The sequence below is a fragment of the Haliaeetus albicilla genome, chromosome 20 (genome assembly GCF_947461875.1).
Source record: "Haliaeetus albicilla chromosome 20, bHalAlb1.1, whole genome shotgun sequence".
Taxonomy (NCBI): Eukaryota; Metazoa; Chordata; class Aves; order Accipitriformes; family Accipitridae; genus Haliaeetus; species Haliaeetus albicilla.
This window is the reverse complement of record NC_091502.1, coordinates 28,153,114-28,168,326: the sequence shown is the minus strand read 5'-3', so window position 1 is coordinate 28,168,326 and position 15,213 is coordinate 28,153,114. Positions and strand designations below refer to the sequence as shown.

At 56.7% G+C, this 15,213-nt stretch overlaps 1 protein-coding gene across 3 annotated transcripts in view; it reads left to right on the top strand.

Moving 5' to 3' along the window:
- Positions 1-268: 268 nt before the first annotated feature.
- Positions 269-15,213, top strand: part of DCHS1 (dachsous cadherin-related 1) — a 54,376-nt gene continuing 39,431 nt past the window's right edge. The window contains exons 1-2 of one of the 3 annotated variants that reach the window (XM_069808782.1): positions 279-549; positions 4,682-6,492. In XM_069808782.1, the coding sequence (XP_069664883.1) occupies positions 4,741-6,492 (1,752 nt within the window). In that variant the 5' untranslated portion in view covers positions 279-549; positions 4,682-4,740. Of the gene's footprint in view, positions 550-4,401; positions 4,583-4,681; positions 6,493-15,213 lie in introns of those variants that run through there. The other 2 variants (XM_069808783.1, XM_069808784.1) reach the window with 2 other exon arrangements.

Sequence of the window (15,213 nt, the reverse complement as noted above, 5' to 3'; positions counted from 1 at the left end):
CGGCGCCCGTTGCTTCCTCCCTGTCCCTCTTTACCCCGGCTCCAGCCCTTCCTCCCCCTTCGTGCCGGCCTTCTCCGCGACGCTGCTCCCTGGCCCCTCCGTGCCCCGTGCCCGCCGGGCCGTCCCGTCGCCCCGGACCCCTGCCCGGGGCCGCTCCGGGGCCGCGCTCTGCCTGCGCGCTCCGGTGGCGGGGCGGGGATGGGGGCGGTGGGGGGAGCGGGGGGCTGAGGGCGGCGCTGGGTCGGGTTTCAGCAGGAGCCTCCCGCGCCGAGCCAGCGCCGACCTGCCGCCTGCCGCCGAGCGCTCCGCGGGGCGACCGCGGCACCGGGGCGGCCGCGGCACCGGGAGGCCGGCACACCGAAACGCGGGGGCGGCCGCGGCACAGGAGGGCACCGGAGCGCCGGGGCGGGGGGGGGGGGGGGGCCGGAGCGGCCAGCGGTGCCGAAGCCACAGTGGCGGCGGAGCGCCAGGATACCGGAGCGGCTGCGGGACGTCTCGGCGGGGCCGGATCCTGCGGGATGTGAGCGCCGCCAGCGCGGGACGCACGGTGTAAGTGCCAGCGCAGGGGACCGACCCGCTCCTGCTGCCCCGCCGCCCGCGCCCGGTTCTCCGCACGTCGGCATCGCCGCACGGCGGCCCGGGCCGGGCGGGACCGGGACCGGGCCGGGGACCGGGACCGGGACCGGGACCGGGACCGGGTGCTTTGTTCTGCCTCCGCTGCGCAGACAATGGGGCGGGAGGTGGAGGGGGGAAGCGAGGGGGGGCGCGCCCGCGGCGGCGCAGCACCGCGGATCCGCGGCCGGACCGGCCTCGCCCGCGGCGCGACGGCAGTGGGGCCGGCGCTGGCAGCGGACGAGCGGGACGGTGCGGGCGCGGGACCGCCGCCGCCACCGCCGCCGGGGCAGACGCGCCGCGGGGCGGGCGCGCAGCGATCGCGGCAGAGGAGCCGCGGAGGCGCCGGGCGGGGGCTGCGGGCCCGAGCGGAGCGGAGACCGGGGCTGGCAGAGCCCCGGCGCGGGGAGTGCACCGTGCGGGACGCCCGGGAGCGCCCGGGGACGGGGCTGTGCGCGAGGACTGGGAGCACCGGCAGGCGGTGGGCCCGACGGCTGGGCGGCCCCGAGCGGGGCGAGGAGCGCCAAGAGCCGGGGGGGCCGGGCCGCCCCGGGGCTCTGAGGGAGAGAGAACCCCCGACAGCCGGGGGGCACCAGTGGACAGGGAGCAGACAAGGCCCTGCCGCACCTCTGCGACGGGCATACAGCATTGGCAGGGGCCAGGTCCGTGCTGAGGTGCATGTGGGCTGGGATTGTGGGAACTGGCTAATGCGTGAGGAAATTTTATTAGAGCTTCCTTTGCGGGGGAAGTGTTTTCAGGGACAGGACAGCCTGCAGGAAGCCCTGGTGTGGCACAGAAATGGGATGCGTAGGGATGCAGTGGAGCTTGACTGCATCTTCATTAGAGGATGGTCACCACCGCTGGTCACTGCTCAGAGCTGATATCAGAGGGAAATGAGGCTGTGTGGCTGGACTGGGAGTGAGCAATGAGAAAAGCATATTCCAGGTCAGTGACTGGTGCTCAGCAAAGATGAAACAGGCTTCTGAATCCTTCCTCATCTGGACTGAAGTCTCAAAAACATCATTACATGAGTCATGGCCTCTCATGTGAGACTTTGGGTATGGCATCAGCAGCATCTGCAGCTTTGATGAAGCTTTTGCACAGCAAGCACTCTGACATCTGTTTGTGGCATGCACAGTGGGTGCCGTCTTTCCAGCGTCTCTGCTGGGGCCGCTGTGGGCCTGCTTCCCCTTCCTCATGGCTGACATGAGATGCGAGGTGCCACTGGCAGGCAGGCAGGGATGCATGCAGTGGTCCCTCTGTAATTCCGTATCTTTTTTTTCTAAATGTGACTTATCTGCTAAGTGTAGGCTGGGCTTTCCTGGTGCCCTGACCTATCAGCCCTAGGCTTGGAGATGCTTATGTGTATTTGCAGCTCACTCCATTTTAGCTGCCATTCCTGTCAACCTCCTTACAATGGCTTTGGGCCCCAGACGCCTCTCTGGACATATTCTCATGCTAGCAGTTTTCTTCAGAGGCTTCTGCTGCCATTTTTCACTAGGGAACTTGTGCCCGATGGTGGGAGGGACAGAGAGGGAGCAGGGCAGTCTGGCTCACATTACACAGGCTGGGCCTGGACCAGTCAAGCCAGCCCCTAGCACTGAGCTATCTGCTAATTGGAAGCAGCTGTTCAGATTTGGTGACTCTGCATCCACTGAGGTCACTGCTGTCTTCCTCTATGACCCAAGCCTGCAAACTTCATATGAACAGAGGGCTGCTAGTACTGTGGATGCCCTTCTGCCGATCCTGGACTGGTGCAATCTGGCAACCTGGCAGTTGCATCTCCTGTTGAAGAGGTAGCTAGGCTCTGAAACTACCCACTTCTATCCAGGGAGGATGGAAAGTTTACAAAGACTTTCATCACCACTTCCCCGCCCCAAGGACCCTAATTTCTGTTCCATGTTTGCTCCAGTGCTCTCAGTTGCTCTTCACGCTCCCCACATTTGCTTTTCAAGTTTCTCTCCTCCCCACCAGCAGCCCAGAAAGCCCTGCTGCACTCCCTTCTGCTTCTCAGGAGCCACATCACTAATCAAACCAGGTGGTTTTTCCCCATGTCTGTGCCCTGATCTGTTCCAGCACTACCCAAGCCCTTTCAGCTTCATCCTGGCCTCAGCCACTGAGATTGCCCCAGGGAGCCTTGTCCTCTTTTCTACTCTCATTTTTATTTAGTTTTCGTCTAACCTCCTACCAACGCTTTAAACCCTCTGCCCTGTACCCTCCCATGACCTGAACAGCTGGGTCACAGTTAGGACGGTGCAGTTTCACCACAGAAGCAAACTTGGACCCCATTCCCCCAGCACTGCATGTTCTGGATGTATGCAGTTACCCCTCCATCTGGGGAAATTTAACTAGCTGCTACAGAGAGAGAGAGAGCGCCAGCTGTCTCGGACCACTGAGTTAGTGCAGATCCCCAGCTAGCAGCCCACAGGGATGGAAGTATCTTCTATTGACTTCTGCTCCTGAGAGATCAGGAGGATTCATACGTGCTAAGTGCAAGAAGAGTGTGGGGATTTACTTGCCATAGACCTCAGGCACTGGATGCTCACTGAAGTAAACAGACACTTCTTTACATGTACAAAACACTTTTTAATATTTTTCTTTCTGTCACTAACCCAGGATTTCCACAGGGAAAACCAAGCTAAACAGCTGACCCGAGGTGGGAAAGAGGACCCAGGAATAATCATCCTGCGTCCCCTGGAAAGGGTTAACACTGCTGTAGGGTTCTTTAGGTCAAGGGCTGACATTCTTAGTCCCCAAACTAGTCGATGTCAGCCACATCCATCCCCCAAGACAGGGAGGTTCCTGCCATCCTGCGTCTGACATGAGCGGCTCCTGAGTGTGGTTATGGGACCAGCAGCAAATGCTTTCAAGAGAGTCCAAGTGTGAGCTCATGCTGCCGCCATCCCTGCAGACCACTAAGCCTCGTTTACCGGGGGCTGAAAACAGCACTGAGGCTGGTGTTCTTCACAAGCTCCTTGACTGCTGAGTTTCTCTGGCTATTCACAGGGAGGGTGGACAGACCCCTGGGGGCTGACAGTCCTTGGGCACTGGGAGCATGTCCAGCGTGTCCAGTAGTGGTGTTGCTGCAGGGAGCTGCTCCTCCCTGCTCGTCCCTCCCCCACTGCTGCAGTGAAATGAAGCTACGGCAGGGGGAAATGAAGTGAAGGAGCCAGAATGAGCAAGGAGCAGTGAGAAGGAGACAAAGGAGGAGAGTGAGCAGTGGAGGGTGTGGGACCGGGAAGGAGCCAGAGCAGCTGGCAGTTCAGAGGGAGTTGCTGCGTTCCTACTGTACTGCCACCACCCTCCATGGTACCAGCTTGGGGCATCCACAGATCTCTGTGCCAGTCCAAACAATGGGCCCTGTCTGATTTTATCCTGGGCATTCCCAGCTGTGGGTACATCCTTTGCAATACAGCCATTCTGATTTATTGTTCACTGGATGTAAGCCTGCTCCAGTTCTGCTCCTCCCTCCCAGGGACACCAGATTTGCACTTCATGGGGTTTTTGGCACCTATATCCCTGTCGTCCTGAAAGGCATGCTACTGGGGGTGGGGGTTGGGGGGGTCTCAACACAGTCACTTGTTGAGCTCTCTCCCACTTTGAGACCAGCTTTTTTCAGGGTAGAGAGGTGCTAGGCTGCTGTTCATCCAGAAATCTCTGTCATCTTGCAGGCAGCTCTCTCAGCCTCACAGGAAGCATTCAGCTGTTAAAGGCACAGGAACACTCTGCTCTAGGGCAGCTGGCTCCAGTGTTGCCAGGAGGGCGGGTGGTTGGGAAGAATGCTTGACTATGTAGGAAATAGCCTATGTGATAGGGTACTAGCTGCTAACCTCGGCGCACTGTCAGGTGTGACCCGCTTAGCTGACATTAGGTGCTGCCCCAGGTCTTCATTCTGGGCACCCTCTGCTCTGACACATTTTCACCTTTGCTCCTTGTGAGGGATAGGTGATACAGAGCAATTGAGCAGCAGGTACGTGACAGGCCTTCCCTCTTTAGTTTTTTTTTTTCCTCCTGTCCTTCCTTTGCTGCTCCCTCTTAACCAGCATCCTCTGGTCTGCATTCCATGCAGGATTAAAGTGCACACTGCAAAGGAGATCAAGCCACCCTCTGCTCTGCAAGTCACTAGCAATGGAGCAGATGAAGGGGTCAGCCATGTTTCTGCTGGAGCTGCTAATTCTTGGGGGCCTGAGAGCAGGGAAGGGCTCTGCTGTCCTGGGCACCCTGGATCTACAAATCGATGAGGAGCAGCCAGCTGGCACCATCATTGGGGACATCAGTGCTGGCCTGCCCCCTGGAACTAGCGCCTACATGTATTTCATCTCGGCACAGGAGGGCAGCGGAGTTACCACTGACTTGGGGATAGATGAGAACACCGGTATCATCAAAACAGCTCGTGTCCTGGACCGAGAGACTCGGGACCGCTACAGCTTCATTGCTGTTACCCCAGAGGGCATCACAGTAGAAGTGAACATCCAAGTGAATGACATCAATGACCATGCTCCAGCCTTTCCCAAAGAACACAGCACCTTCCAGATCCCAGAACACACACCCATTGGCAGCAGATTTCCCTTGGATCCAGCCTTTGATGCTGACAGTGGCCTACTCAATACACAAGGCTATGTGATTAAGGGAGAGAATGTGGGGCAGGCCTTCCGCCTGGAAACACGTCGAGGACCAAATGGGGTCCTGTATTTGGACCTGGTGGTCAGCAATGTCTTGGATCGGGAGAACCGTTCATCATACTCGCTGCTGTTGGAAGCCTATGATGGTGGCTCTCCTCCCCGGAGTACTCAGATGACGCTGGATGTGTCCATCCAGGACATCAATGACAATGCTCCTAGCTTCAACCAGAGCCGCTATCATACTCTCATCTCAGAGAATTTGAAACCTGGTAGCAGCATCCTGCAGGTCTTTGCCTCTGACGCAGATGAAGGTGACAATGGGGATGTGATTTATGAGATCAACCGACGGCAGAGTGATCCTGACCAGTACTTCACCATTGACTCCCGGACTGGAGTCATCAAGCTCAACAAGGGTCTGGACTATGAAGTAAGGAAGGTGCATGAGCTGGTGGTGCAGGCAAGGGATAAGGCTGTCCATCCTGAGGTCACTACAGCCTTTGTCACTATTCATGTGCGTGACTACAATGACAACCAGCCTACCATGACTATCATCTTCCTCAGTGAAGATGGCTCCCCGCAGATCTCTGAGGGAGCCCAACCCGGCCAGTATGTGGCACGCATCTCTGTTTCTGACCCAGACTATGGTGAATACTCCAATGTCAATGTCACACTGGAGGGAGGGGATGGCAAGTTTGCCCTCACTACCAAGGACAACATCATCTACCTGATCTGTGTGGACCAGCTTCTGGATCGGGAAGAAAGAGACTCCTATGATTTGCGGGTGACAGCTACTGACTCAGGAACACCCCCACTCCGGGCAGAATCAGCCTTTGTGCTGCAAGTGATGGATATCAATGACAACCCTCCACTCTTTGACCAGCAGGAGTACAAACAAAGCATCCCTGAGGTTGTGTACCCAGGCAGCTTTGTCCTCCAGGTGACAGCTCGTGACAAGGACCAGGGTCCCAATGGGGAGGTGCGGTACAGTATCGTGCATGGCCATGACACCCACTCCAGCTGGTTTGCCATTGACCCTGCCACAGGCATCATCACCACCGCTGCCCCACTGGATTATGAGAAGGATCCTCAGCCTCAGCTGACTGTGCTGGCCACAGACAGGGGAACCCCTGCCCTCTCTTCTTCAGCTGTAGTGTATGTGGCCCTGCAGGATGTCAATGACAATGAGCCAGTGTTCAGGAGTAATTTCTACAATGTGTCCCTGAAGGAGAACACCCCTGTTGGGACCTGCTTCTTACAGGTAGGTACAGCTGTCAGGAGCTGAGCTTGAGGAGGGCATGGACAGGGCTGTGAGAGGCTTGGGATGGGAGACCTGCTACTGATGGCTGTTTGGTGCAGTTGTCAAGGCTTAGATGGGCAACAGTTGCAGCAGGAATGCTAGAACAGAGATCCCTGTGCTCAGTGTGAGTCGTAAATGGGGCAGAGCACTGTTACACCCTTTCTGCATGCGAGTACTGGGTGGCATCACTGATACTATGGGCACACCTCCAGGATGTCCTTCGTGCAAAGCAGTGTTGACCTCAGCTTAGATTGGGCCCACTGTGCCAGGCCTTGCTTGCACAAGTGTAGAGCTGCCTTGCAGGACAGGACACTCAAAATGGTACTCAGGAACATGAGTAAGACCTCTAGGAAGTTGCTTGTAGCCAAGCTGTTAACTGCTTTCTCCCCTGTGAAGTCATCAGCCTAAGTTCATCAGTGTTAGGCTGGTTGTGAACATTGGCATTAATTATGCACAACTGGTATCGTTATATTACCTTGGAAACAGAACCTGTGGGATTTGAGCTGAGAGACTGTGCTGCATCAGCCTTCATGTAGTGAGGGGTCACAGGTGCGGCCTGGAGAGCTGCTGCCCCTCTGACAGGTTCTGCAGACCCTGAGATGTGCCAGTGATGCCATTTGTATTTTGTATATTTTGTGTTCTCTGCATTTGCTGTTTCAGTCACAGCTCCGGCCCTGGAGCCCTGGTTGCTGGAGACAGGTGATGGAGCCCATCTGAGTCAGGATGGAGAGATGTGGGGCTTAGGGCTGACAGTGGGGAACTGGTGCGGTAGTGCAGCAAGGCACTGCCAACCAAGGCAGCATCCAGACTGTCTGTTGGGACAAGCACCTGTGAGGTTTGGGGCACTTTGCTGGAGTCGTGGGGCACTGGGATGTCTGGCTGGGGCCGTGAGGAGCTCTGGGGCCAGGTGGTGAGCAGTGCCCATGGGGCCAGGAGGAGGGGGCAAGGGGGAGAGCAGGAATTCTGGGGCCCATGAGACAAGGCAGGAAGCGGTCCTGCGACCTGGCCAGGGAAAAGGGCCTCCGGATTGGCCTGGAGGAAGAAGTGGAGCTGGTAAGAAAAAACACTCTATGGGTGCAGTGCTGGGGCATGGCGGGGTGTGAGCATGTGGGCTGGTGAGTGTGGGCCATGCAGGGCGTGTGAATGCAGAGGACTGATGATACGGGATGGGAGTGCTGGAGACGGGCTTCTGGGGTGGGTGAGTGCAGGGGACGGGGAGGAGGAATTGGGTGGAAGGAAGGGCCAGGTGTAGAATAGAGAAGGGACATGGGGCAGGGGCAAGTTTAGGATGCAGCAGATCTGGGGGGGGAGGGTATGGGATGGGCTAGGGTGGGATTGCGGGGGGGAAGTCTGGGCAGAAGAAGTGGGTGGGAGATGAAGAGGAAGATTTGGGTGGGGGAAGATTTGGGTTTGGTCTGTGCAGGGCAACACTCCACACTGTCCCAGGTGGGTGGGGATGGGACAGGACCAGGGCTGGGGACAGAGATGGGGAAGGGGTTGGGGGTGGGTTCAGGGGCAGGGTCAGAGTGGAGGAGCCATGTGTCCCTGGGTGAGCATGGAGGCCCCAGGCGTGTGCAGGGATGTCTTGGCTGTGGCAGCCCCTGAAGGGAGGCCCCCCCCCCCTCCTTCTCCGTGCCTTCCTGCTCAGTGCCGCTTGCCGTGTGGGAAGGCGTTCTGGAAATGCAATTGGAGATGGTGGCTGGGCTCCTGACTGCAAGTGTAGGGACAGGCCTGAAAGAGAGCAGGACCTGAGGAGGAGCTGGGGCGGTGCGGGGCCATGGAGATGGCACAGAGAAGCTGGTCCAGCTCATGGCTGCCTGGCCATGGTGAGGCCAGTGTAGCACAAGGGCCAGCCCAGCTCTGCACTGTGCAGGGGAAGGTGCTGGCCCGGCGGCCGACAGCAACTGAGGGTTTGGCCAGATTTCGATGGTCTTGGCTCAGCCCTCATGTTTCATTTGGAAACGGCGCGTCTGGGCTGAGCGCAGGTAACTCCCGCGTGGCCTCGGCACAAAGCAAACAGCTCACACATCTGCTGCTGCTTCCTCTGAGCCGGGAAACGTGAGAGGATGGGAAAGGAGGCTGGCCAGGCTGCCGGCTCGGCACTGGGCCGCAGCAGGAGTGAGCCAGGTCGGGGAGCCGGGTAGAGCTGGGGCAGGGAGCCCAGGTCTCAGAGCACGGCTGCCCAGTGGGCCACCCCTCAGCCACAGCATCCCTATTGCCCTGAACAGGAGGGCTTCATAGCTGCTGTCAGGGTCCATGGTGGCCAGCAGCCGGCACCATGTCCCATGGGGTCGCCCATGTCAGGTGTGCTGCCCCACAGCCCCTGTGTGCAATTACTCCCACTTGACTACATCTGTCTGTGGCTTCTAGGCATCAGGGCTCATCCTGCCTTGGGAGGTTAAGGGGTCTCTGTCAAGGTCTGGATTTGGTCCAGATGTGCATAATGGTCACAAGAGCTTAGGGCACAGGCAGGCCCTGCCAACATGATGTGCAGGACACAGGACAGCCTCCAAGGTCAGCACAGAACTGAGCGGGTTCGATCCTCCGTTGGACTGCCATGTTTCTAAGCAAAAAACCTGGGAGGACCAGGTCTATTTTCAGATGGTGATGTCTGCTCTCCGTGGGCAGGACAGAACGATGGGGAACTGGGGAGTCCATGTGAGTGACCAGAGGAGACTTGAAGAATGGCTGCAGGTCTCCTGCTCTCTTGTACACCCCATCTTCTGCCAGGTCGGTCTTTGTGTTCAGTGTACGAACAGAGACGAGCAGAGCAGGTTGCTGGCCTGAGCTCCCAAGAAAGAAAATGGATCTCATAACATCTTCTTTATTTATTACTTGAGTTTATCATGGGCTAGGTCCCACAGTAGCAGACTCCACATGAGCACTAAGCAAAGGAAATAGCAAACTCACAGTCTGACATGAGAGAGAAACACCAGTGGAGAAGCAGCCCAGGGAATCAGTGAACACGACACCAGCAGAAAATAGAGCAAGGGATAGTCACTGACTGGTTGTCTGTTTCTCTCTGTGGCCGTGAGTTGATAATATGGAAGCTTTAGGGCTCATCGGACTACATTTGAATGCTATGGTTATGTGATGTGAAGCACTGTTCTGGTATAAATTCACCCTGCTGGCTTAAATTTGTTTTAAACATTTGACTTCGTACCAGCAAGCTGCATGCATGGTCAGATACTGTCTTTCTGGGCCTTTCTAACTTTTCATGCTAAATCAAGTATTGTCTGTCCTCTGGCAGCCAGCATAAAGCACAGAGAGCTGTGTAAACCCCATGTTGTGAGCACAGGCTGATTTGACAGAAATGTGAATGAGATGAGATGGTGGGTTATTGATTCTTGCATAGATCCAATATTAATTATTTTGCAACCAGGGTTTACGTATTTCCTTTGCACCCATACACACAATTGTTGGGGAACAAGACCATCAGAAATCAAAGCTGGCCAGCAACACACCTAACATGTAGTTGTATCTTGCAGTTTTGAGGACAAGCCTGATGAGTTTTGAAGTTTGAGTACTGATTTGTGATTCTGTGGGACTGGCTATCCTGCATGCACAGCACTGGGACAGCTTCTTGGCTTGTGCCCAAGATAGGAAGACCTGCATGAAGTGGTGTAGGCTAGACCAGGCCACATACACTGTATTACTGAAAGAGAATCTTGACGGCTAATCCTGATGCATCGGTTATGCTACTGAAGGGGGCAGCTGTGAGAGGACATGGGGAGCAGCCGTGCACAGGGACTGGAACAGCAAGAGGACTAATGCTCACCGACTTTGCTGCCAAAGAGAGTGGCGGGAGGTGGGGAGGACATTACTACATGCATTCGTTTTCTTGGGACAAGGGATTTAGCACTAACCTATTTTCAGACCTTTGCACGACATAAAGCAGGCCTCCCCCTCCTCAGAAACAAGAATGCAAGCTTCCTGAGGCAAGATGGGGAGACGCCTGTGAGCTTGCTGGGGAGCAGAGTGAGGTGAGGGAGCACATCATGCTTCTGGGAGAGCAGGCTGTAATGTGGGAGAGTCTGGGGGTACACGAGGAGTGGGGACATGGGGGAGATGCTGGTACATGGGGAGGTTGTGGGGGAGGTGAGTGCTGTTGTTACCGCCAGAAGAGCTGCATTTGTTCCAAATTCCTGTGAAAGTTATTTCCTTGCACTGCCAGCAGCCTCCTCCTGGGCTTGGCACAGCAGCCAGCGCCATGATTAATTCAAGTAGCATTTCCCCTGGAGCTGCAGCAGCTTTTCCACTGCAGCCGAGAGGCCCCAGCCCCTCGCGCTCCTCTCCCCCATGCTCCGCTCCTCCCCCCAGCCCCCTCGCACAGCTCCCTCCTTCCTCTACGCCGATCCCCAGCCCCCTCACAGCTGCCCCTTTTCCCTCACCTCTGCTTCAGCCCCGGGCCCCTTATAACCCCTCTTCCTCCCACAGTCCTTGCTCAGACCCTGCCTCCTCCACGTCTGTCCACAGCCCCACACCTGTGCACGCTGCCCTCCAACGTGCCTGTCCCTGCGCCTCCCCTCCCAGAGCCCCAGCCCGCCAGCATCCCCCCCCTCCGCCCCACTCTGCTCCCTCTTGTTCTCTCCACACCCTTTGGTTGCTGCCAGCTGCTGTTGCCTACTCCCCCAGGGACCTTTGCTGTTTTGCCCCCGGGGCAGCTCTCACTGGCAGTGCTCTCTCTCACCTGCATGGCCCTTGGGACACCCCAGCCTCTTCCTGCTCCCCATCCCTGCTCCATCTCGTGCTGCCCTGAGCCCCAGCCTCACCTGCATGTCTTGCCCAGCTGTGTCCCGTCTCGCTGTGTAGACCTGCTCTGTGAGCACTCTCTGCCCGACCTCTGCACAGCCAAAACCCAGCCCAACACCCTGGAGTCCTTCTTGGCATCAGTGCCCCCCCAGGAGGCCATGGCCAGACCCTGTCACTTTCCACCCTGCACTGTTGCTGCCCCACTCGAGCCCCCCACCTTGACCACTCTTCCTCTGCAGAGGCCCAGCTTCCCTGCCCTGCTCAGCTCCCGAACTCCTGCATGCTCTGCTGGGGGAGCCCAGTGCCCTGTAGCTTCCTGCTGCAGCTCCTGTTTCACCTCCCTGCTGCTCCCCCAGAGAGGACATCTGGGTGCCCATGTGTGAGCTGTGCTCCTCCTCTTTCTGTGCAGAAAAGGCAGTGTTCACCCCAGGCTCCTGCAGCCTGTTGCCCAGCCTCGCCCGCCACGGTCCTACATCCCTGCCAATGTCTGTGATTAAACTGCTTCCCCTCCTCAAAACTGAGGGCTGTACCCCATCCCAGAGCAGTGCTGGAGGCCATAGGCTGCTCCTCTTCTCCGTACCTTGGTGTGTATGGCTGTGGCAGTCCTGCGCCTGTCTGTGCCTAAGATGTGGTTGTGGGGCTGCCAGTCAGAGCCCTTGCCGGTGCCCTGTAGCTGCTGGGCTGCGGGGAGCTAGTGGTGCAAGCAGGCAGTGCCTGCAGCTGTGCAGAGGGCTCCCCCCGGACATGGCGCTCCCTGCACCCTCAGGGTCTGACCCTCGCCTTGGCCACGTGTGCTGGACAATCGCTGGGGCTGAACCCTGACCCCCGCTTACTCCCCTGAGGCCTGAGCATGCTGGAGGCTGAGATGCAGCCCGGGAGCCAGAGACTGCTCCTGAAATAGCAGCCGTGGCCGCTCCCTGGCTGCTTTTAGCTGGTCAGCAGCTGTGCCAGGGCTGGGGAGGGCAGGATGCCTGGCACACAGTCAGGCAAAGGGAGCTGTGCGTGGGATCGTTGACCACACTGGCGCCAGCCTCCCCTCCTCTCCCACCAAGAGCCGTCACTCTGAGGGGCGGGAGCCCAGAGCCAGATGTTTGCCAAAGCCACAGCGTAACATGTGCGTAGCAGAGATCCAGCCAGGGCAGGGCTCCAGATGAGCTCCCTGCCTGCTGACTGCGCTCACTGGAGGTGGGGAGGACAGCCAGAGAATGGAGGCCTGAGCTGCTGAGAAGCTCTTCGTCCCTTTCCAGCGCTGTGGACTGGGGCGGGGGGGGGGGTACATGGGTCAGCAGTAAGGCTGGGAGGGCAGGGGATGGCTGTGTTTGAGGGGCTCTGGTGTTTGCTCTCTAGGTGGGTCTGTGGGAAGGAGAAGCCTTGACTCCTACAGGTGATGCAGCTGAGGACCCCAGTGTGGGACTGTGCTTCTCCGTCCGTCCTCAACTCTGGGACACGTAAGAGCTTTGTGGTGCCTTGGCTCTACTCGTCCATCCTGGCTTGCTGGGGGACTAGGAGGAGGGCGTGAAATAACAAGGCCTCAACGCCCATCTTTGTCCTCCCAATTCTTCATGCGGTGGGAAGAGGCACACTTGACCAGCACCTGCCCTCCTTCCCTCACAGCAGTCATAGCTCCGTAAGACTGATGCTCTGATTTCTTTCTGCCTAACCTTGAGCCATCTTGCTGCTCTTCTTTGTCATCCACTTCTGCTCTACTTTGGCCACAGGTCTCCCATGAGGTGCTCTTCTGCCCAGCTGCAGTAGCTGCAGGGTGCACAAGCGGAGTCTTCTCACCAAACTTGCAGGGAAGAAGGGGCAGGTAGCAGATGCTGCTGCACAATGCTGGCAGGCCTGTTGTGCAGGGCTGGTGGAGTAGATCCGCTCTCTCAAGGGCTGGAGCTGAATGGGGAACTGGGAGGTTCAGGAGGGCCTTTGGATGGAGATCACAGAATGGTTGAGTTTGGAAGGGACCTCTTGATACAATCTAATACAACACCCCTCTGCTCAAGCAGGGCCATCCAGAGTCAGTTGCCCAGGTCCGTGTCCAGATAGCTTTTCAGTACCTCCAAGCATGGAGACTCCACCACCTCCCTGGGCAACCTGTGCCAGAGCTTGGTCACCCTCACAGTGAAAAAGCGTTTCCTGATGTTCAGAGGAAACCTCCTCTGTTTCAGTTTGTGCCCATTGCCTCTGGTCCTGGCACTGGGCACCACTAGGAATAGCCTGGTGCCATCCTCTTGGTGTCCTCTTTCATGTATGGATTATATCCCCCCTGAACCTTCTCTTCCCCAGGCTGAACAGTCCCAGCTCATAGAAGAGATGCTCCAGTCCCTTCATCATCTTTGCGGCCCTTCACTGGACTCTCTCCAGTATGTCCATCTCTCTCCTGTGCTGGAGAGCCCAGCACTGGACCCAGCACTCCAGCTGTGGTCTCACCAGTGCTGAGTAGAGGGGCAGGATTACCTCCTTCGACCTGCTGGCAACACTCGTCCTGATGCAGCCCAGGATAACATTCGCCGCCTTTGCAGCAAGGGCACATTGCTGTTTCATCTTCAGCTTGGTGTCCACCAGGACCCCCAGGTCCTTTTCTGCCAAGCTGCTTTCCAACTGGGTGGCCCCCAGCATATGTTCCTGCACAGGGTTGTTCTTCCCCAGGTGCAGGACTTTGCACTTCCCCCTGTTGAACTTTGTGAAGTTCCTGTCAGTCCATTTTGCGAGCCTGCCAAGGCCTCTCTGGATGGCAGCACAATCCTCTGACGTGTCAGCCACTCCGTCCAATTTTGTGTCATCAGCAAACGTGCTGAGGGTACACTCTGCCCCATCATCCAGATCATTAATGAAGATGTTCAGCAGGAATGGACCCAGTATTGACCCCTGGGGTACACTGCTAGCTTCTGGCCTCCAAGTAGACTTTGTGCCACTGATCACCGCTCTCTGGGCTGAGCCATTCAGCCAGTTTTAAGTCCACCTCACTGTCTGCTCATCCAGCCCATGCATCAACAGCTTGTCTGTGAGGATCTTATGGGAGACAGTGTCAAAGGCCTTACTGAAGTCCAGCTAGACAGTATCCACTGCTTTTCCTTCATCTACCAGGCTAGTCATTTATCAAGTTGGTCAAGCATGACTTCCCCTTGAGTGAAGTCATGCTGACTACTCCTGATGATTTTCTTGTCCTTCATATGCATAGAAATGGTTTCCAGGATTAGCTGCTCAGTTGCCTTCCCAAGGATCGAGGTGAGGCTGACTGGTCTGTAGTAACCTGGGTCCTCCTGCTTAGCCTTCTTGAAGATAGGAGTGACATTTACTTTCCTGCAGTCTTCAGGCGCATCTCCCAAACACTATGATTGGGCAAAGATTATTGAGTGGCCTCGCAAGCTCCCTTAGCACCATGGGTGCATCCCATCAAGGCCCATGGAATTATCTGTGTCCAGTTTGCTTAAGAATTCACTGACCTGATCCTCTTCAACCAAGGGTACATCTTCCTTGCTCCAGCCTTCAGCCTGGTCTCTGGGACCTGGGATTCCTGAAGACCAGTCTAACTAGTAAAGACTGAGGGAAAGAAGGCATTAAGTACCCCAGTCTTTTACATGTCCTGTGTCATCAGGTCTCCCGTCTCCTTCAGCTGTGGGCCTACATTTTCCATAGCCTTCCTTTTGTCTTTTGTCACCTATGCACTTATAGAAGCCCTTCTTCTTGACTTTGACATCCCTTTCCAGATTCAAATCCAGTTGGGAGTTGAATGCAAACAGCTACATTTTCATGTAATTACAGTGATCAGTTAATGATTTCAGCAGGAAATGCCCCAGATGTATTCCCTGACCCCCTCCATGGTAGTGGCCTCTTCTATGCCTATGAAAGAAAAGTCTTCAAAACACAGCATCAGGTTCATCCCCTGGGTTCCTTAATACATTCTTGAGTGCCAAGGGGCACATGCCATTT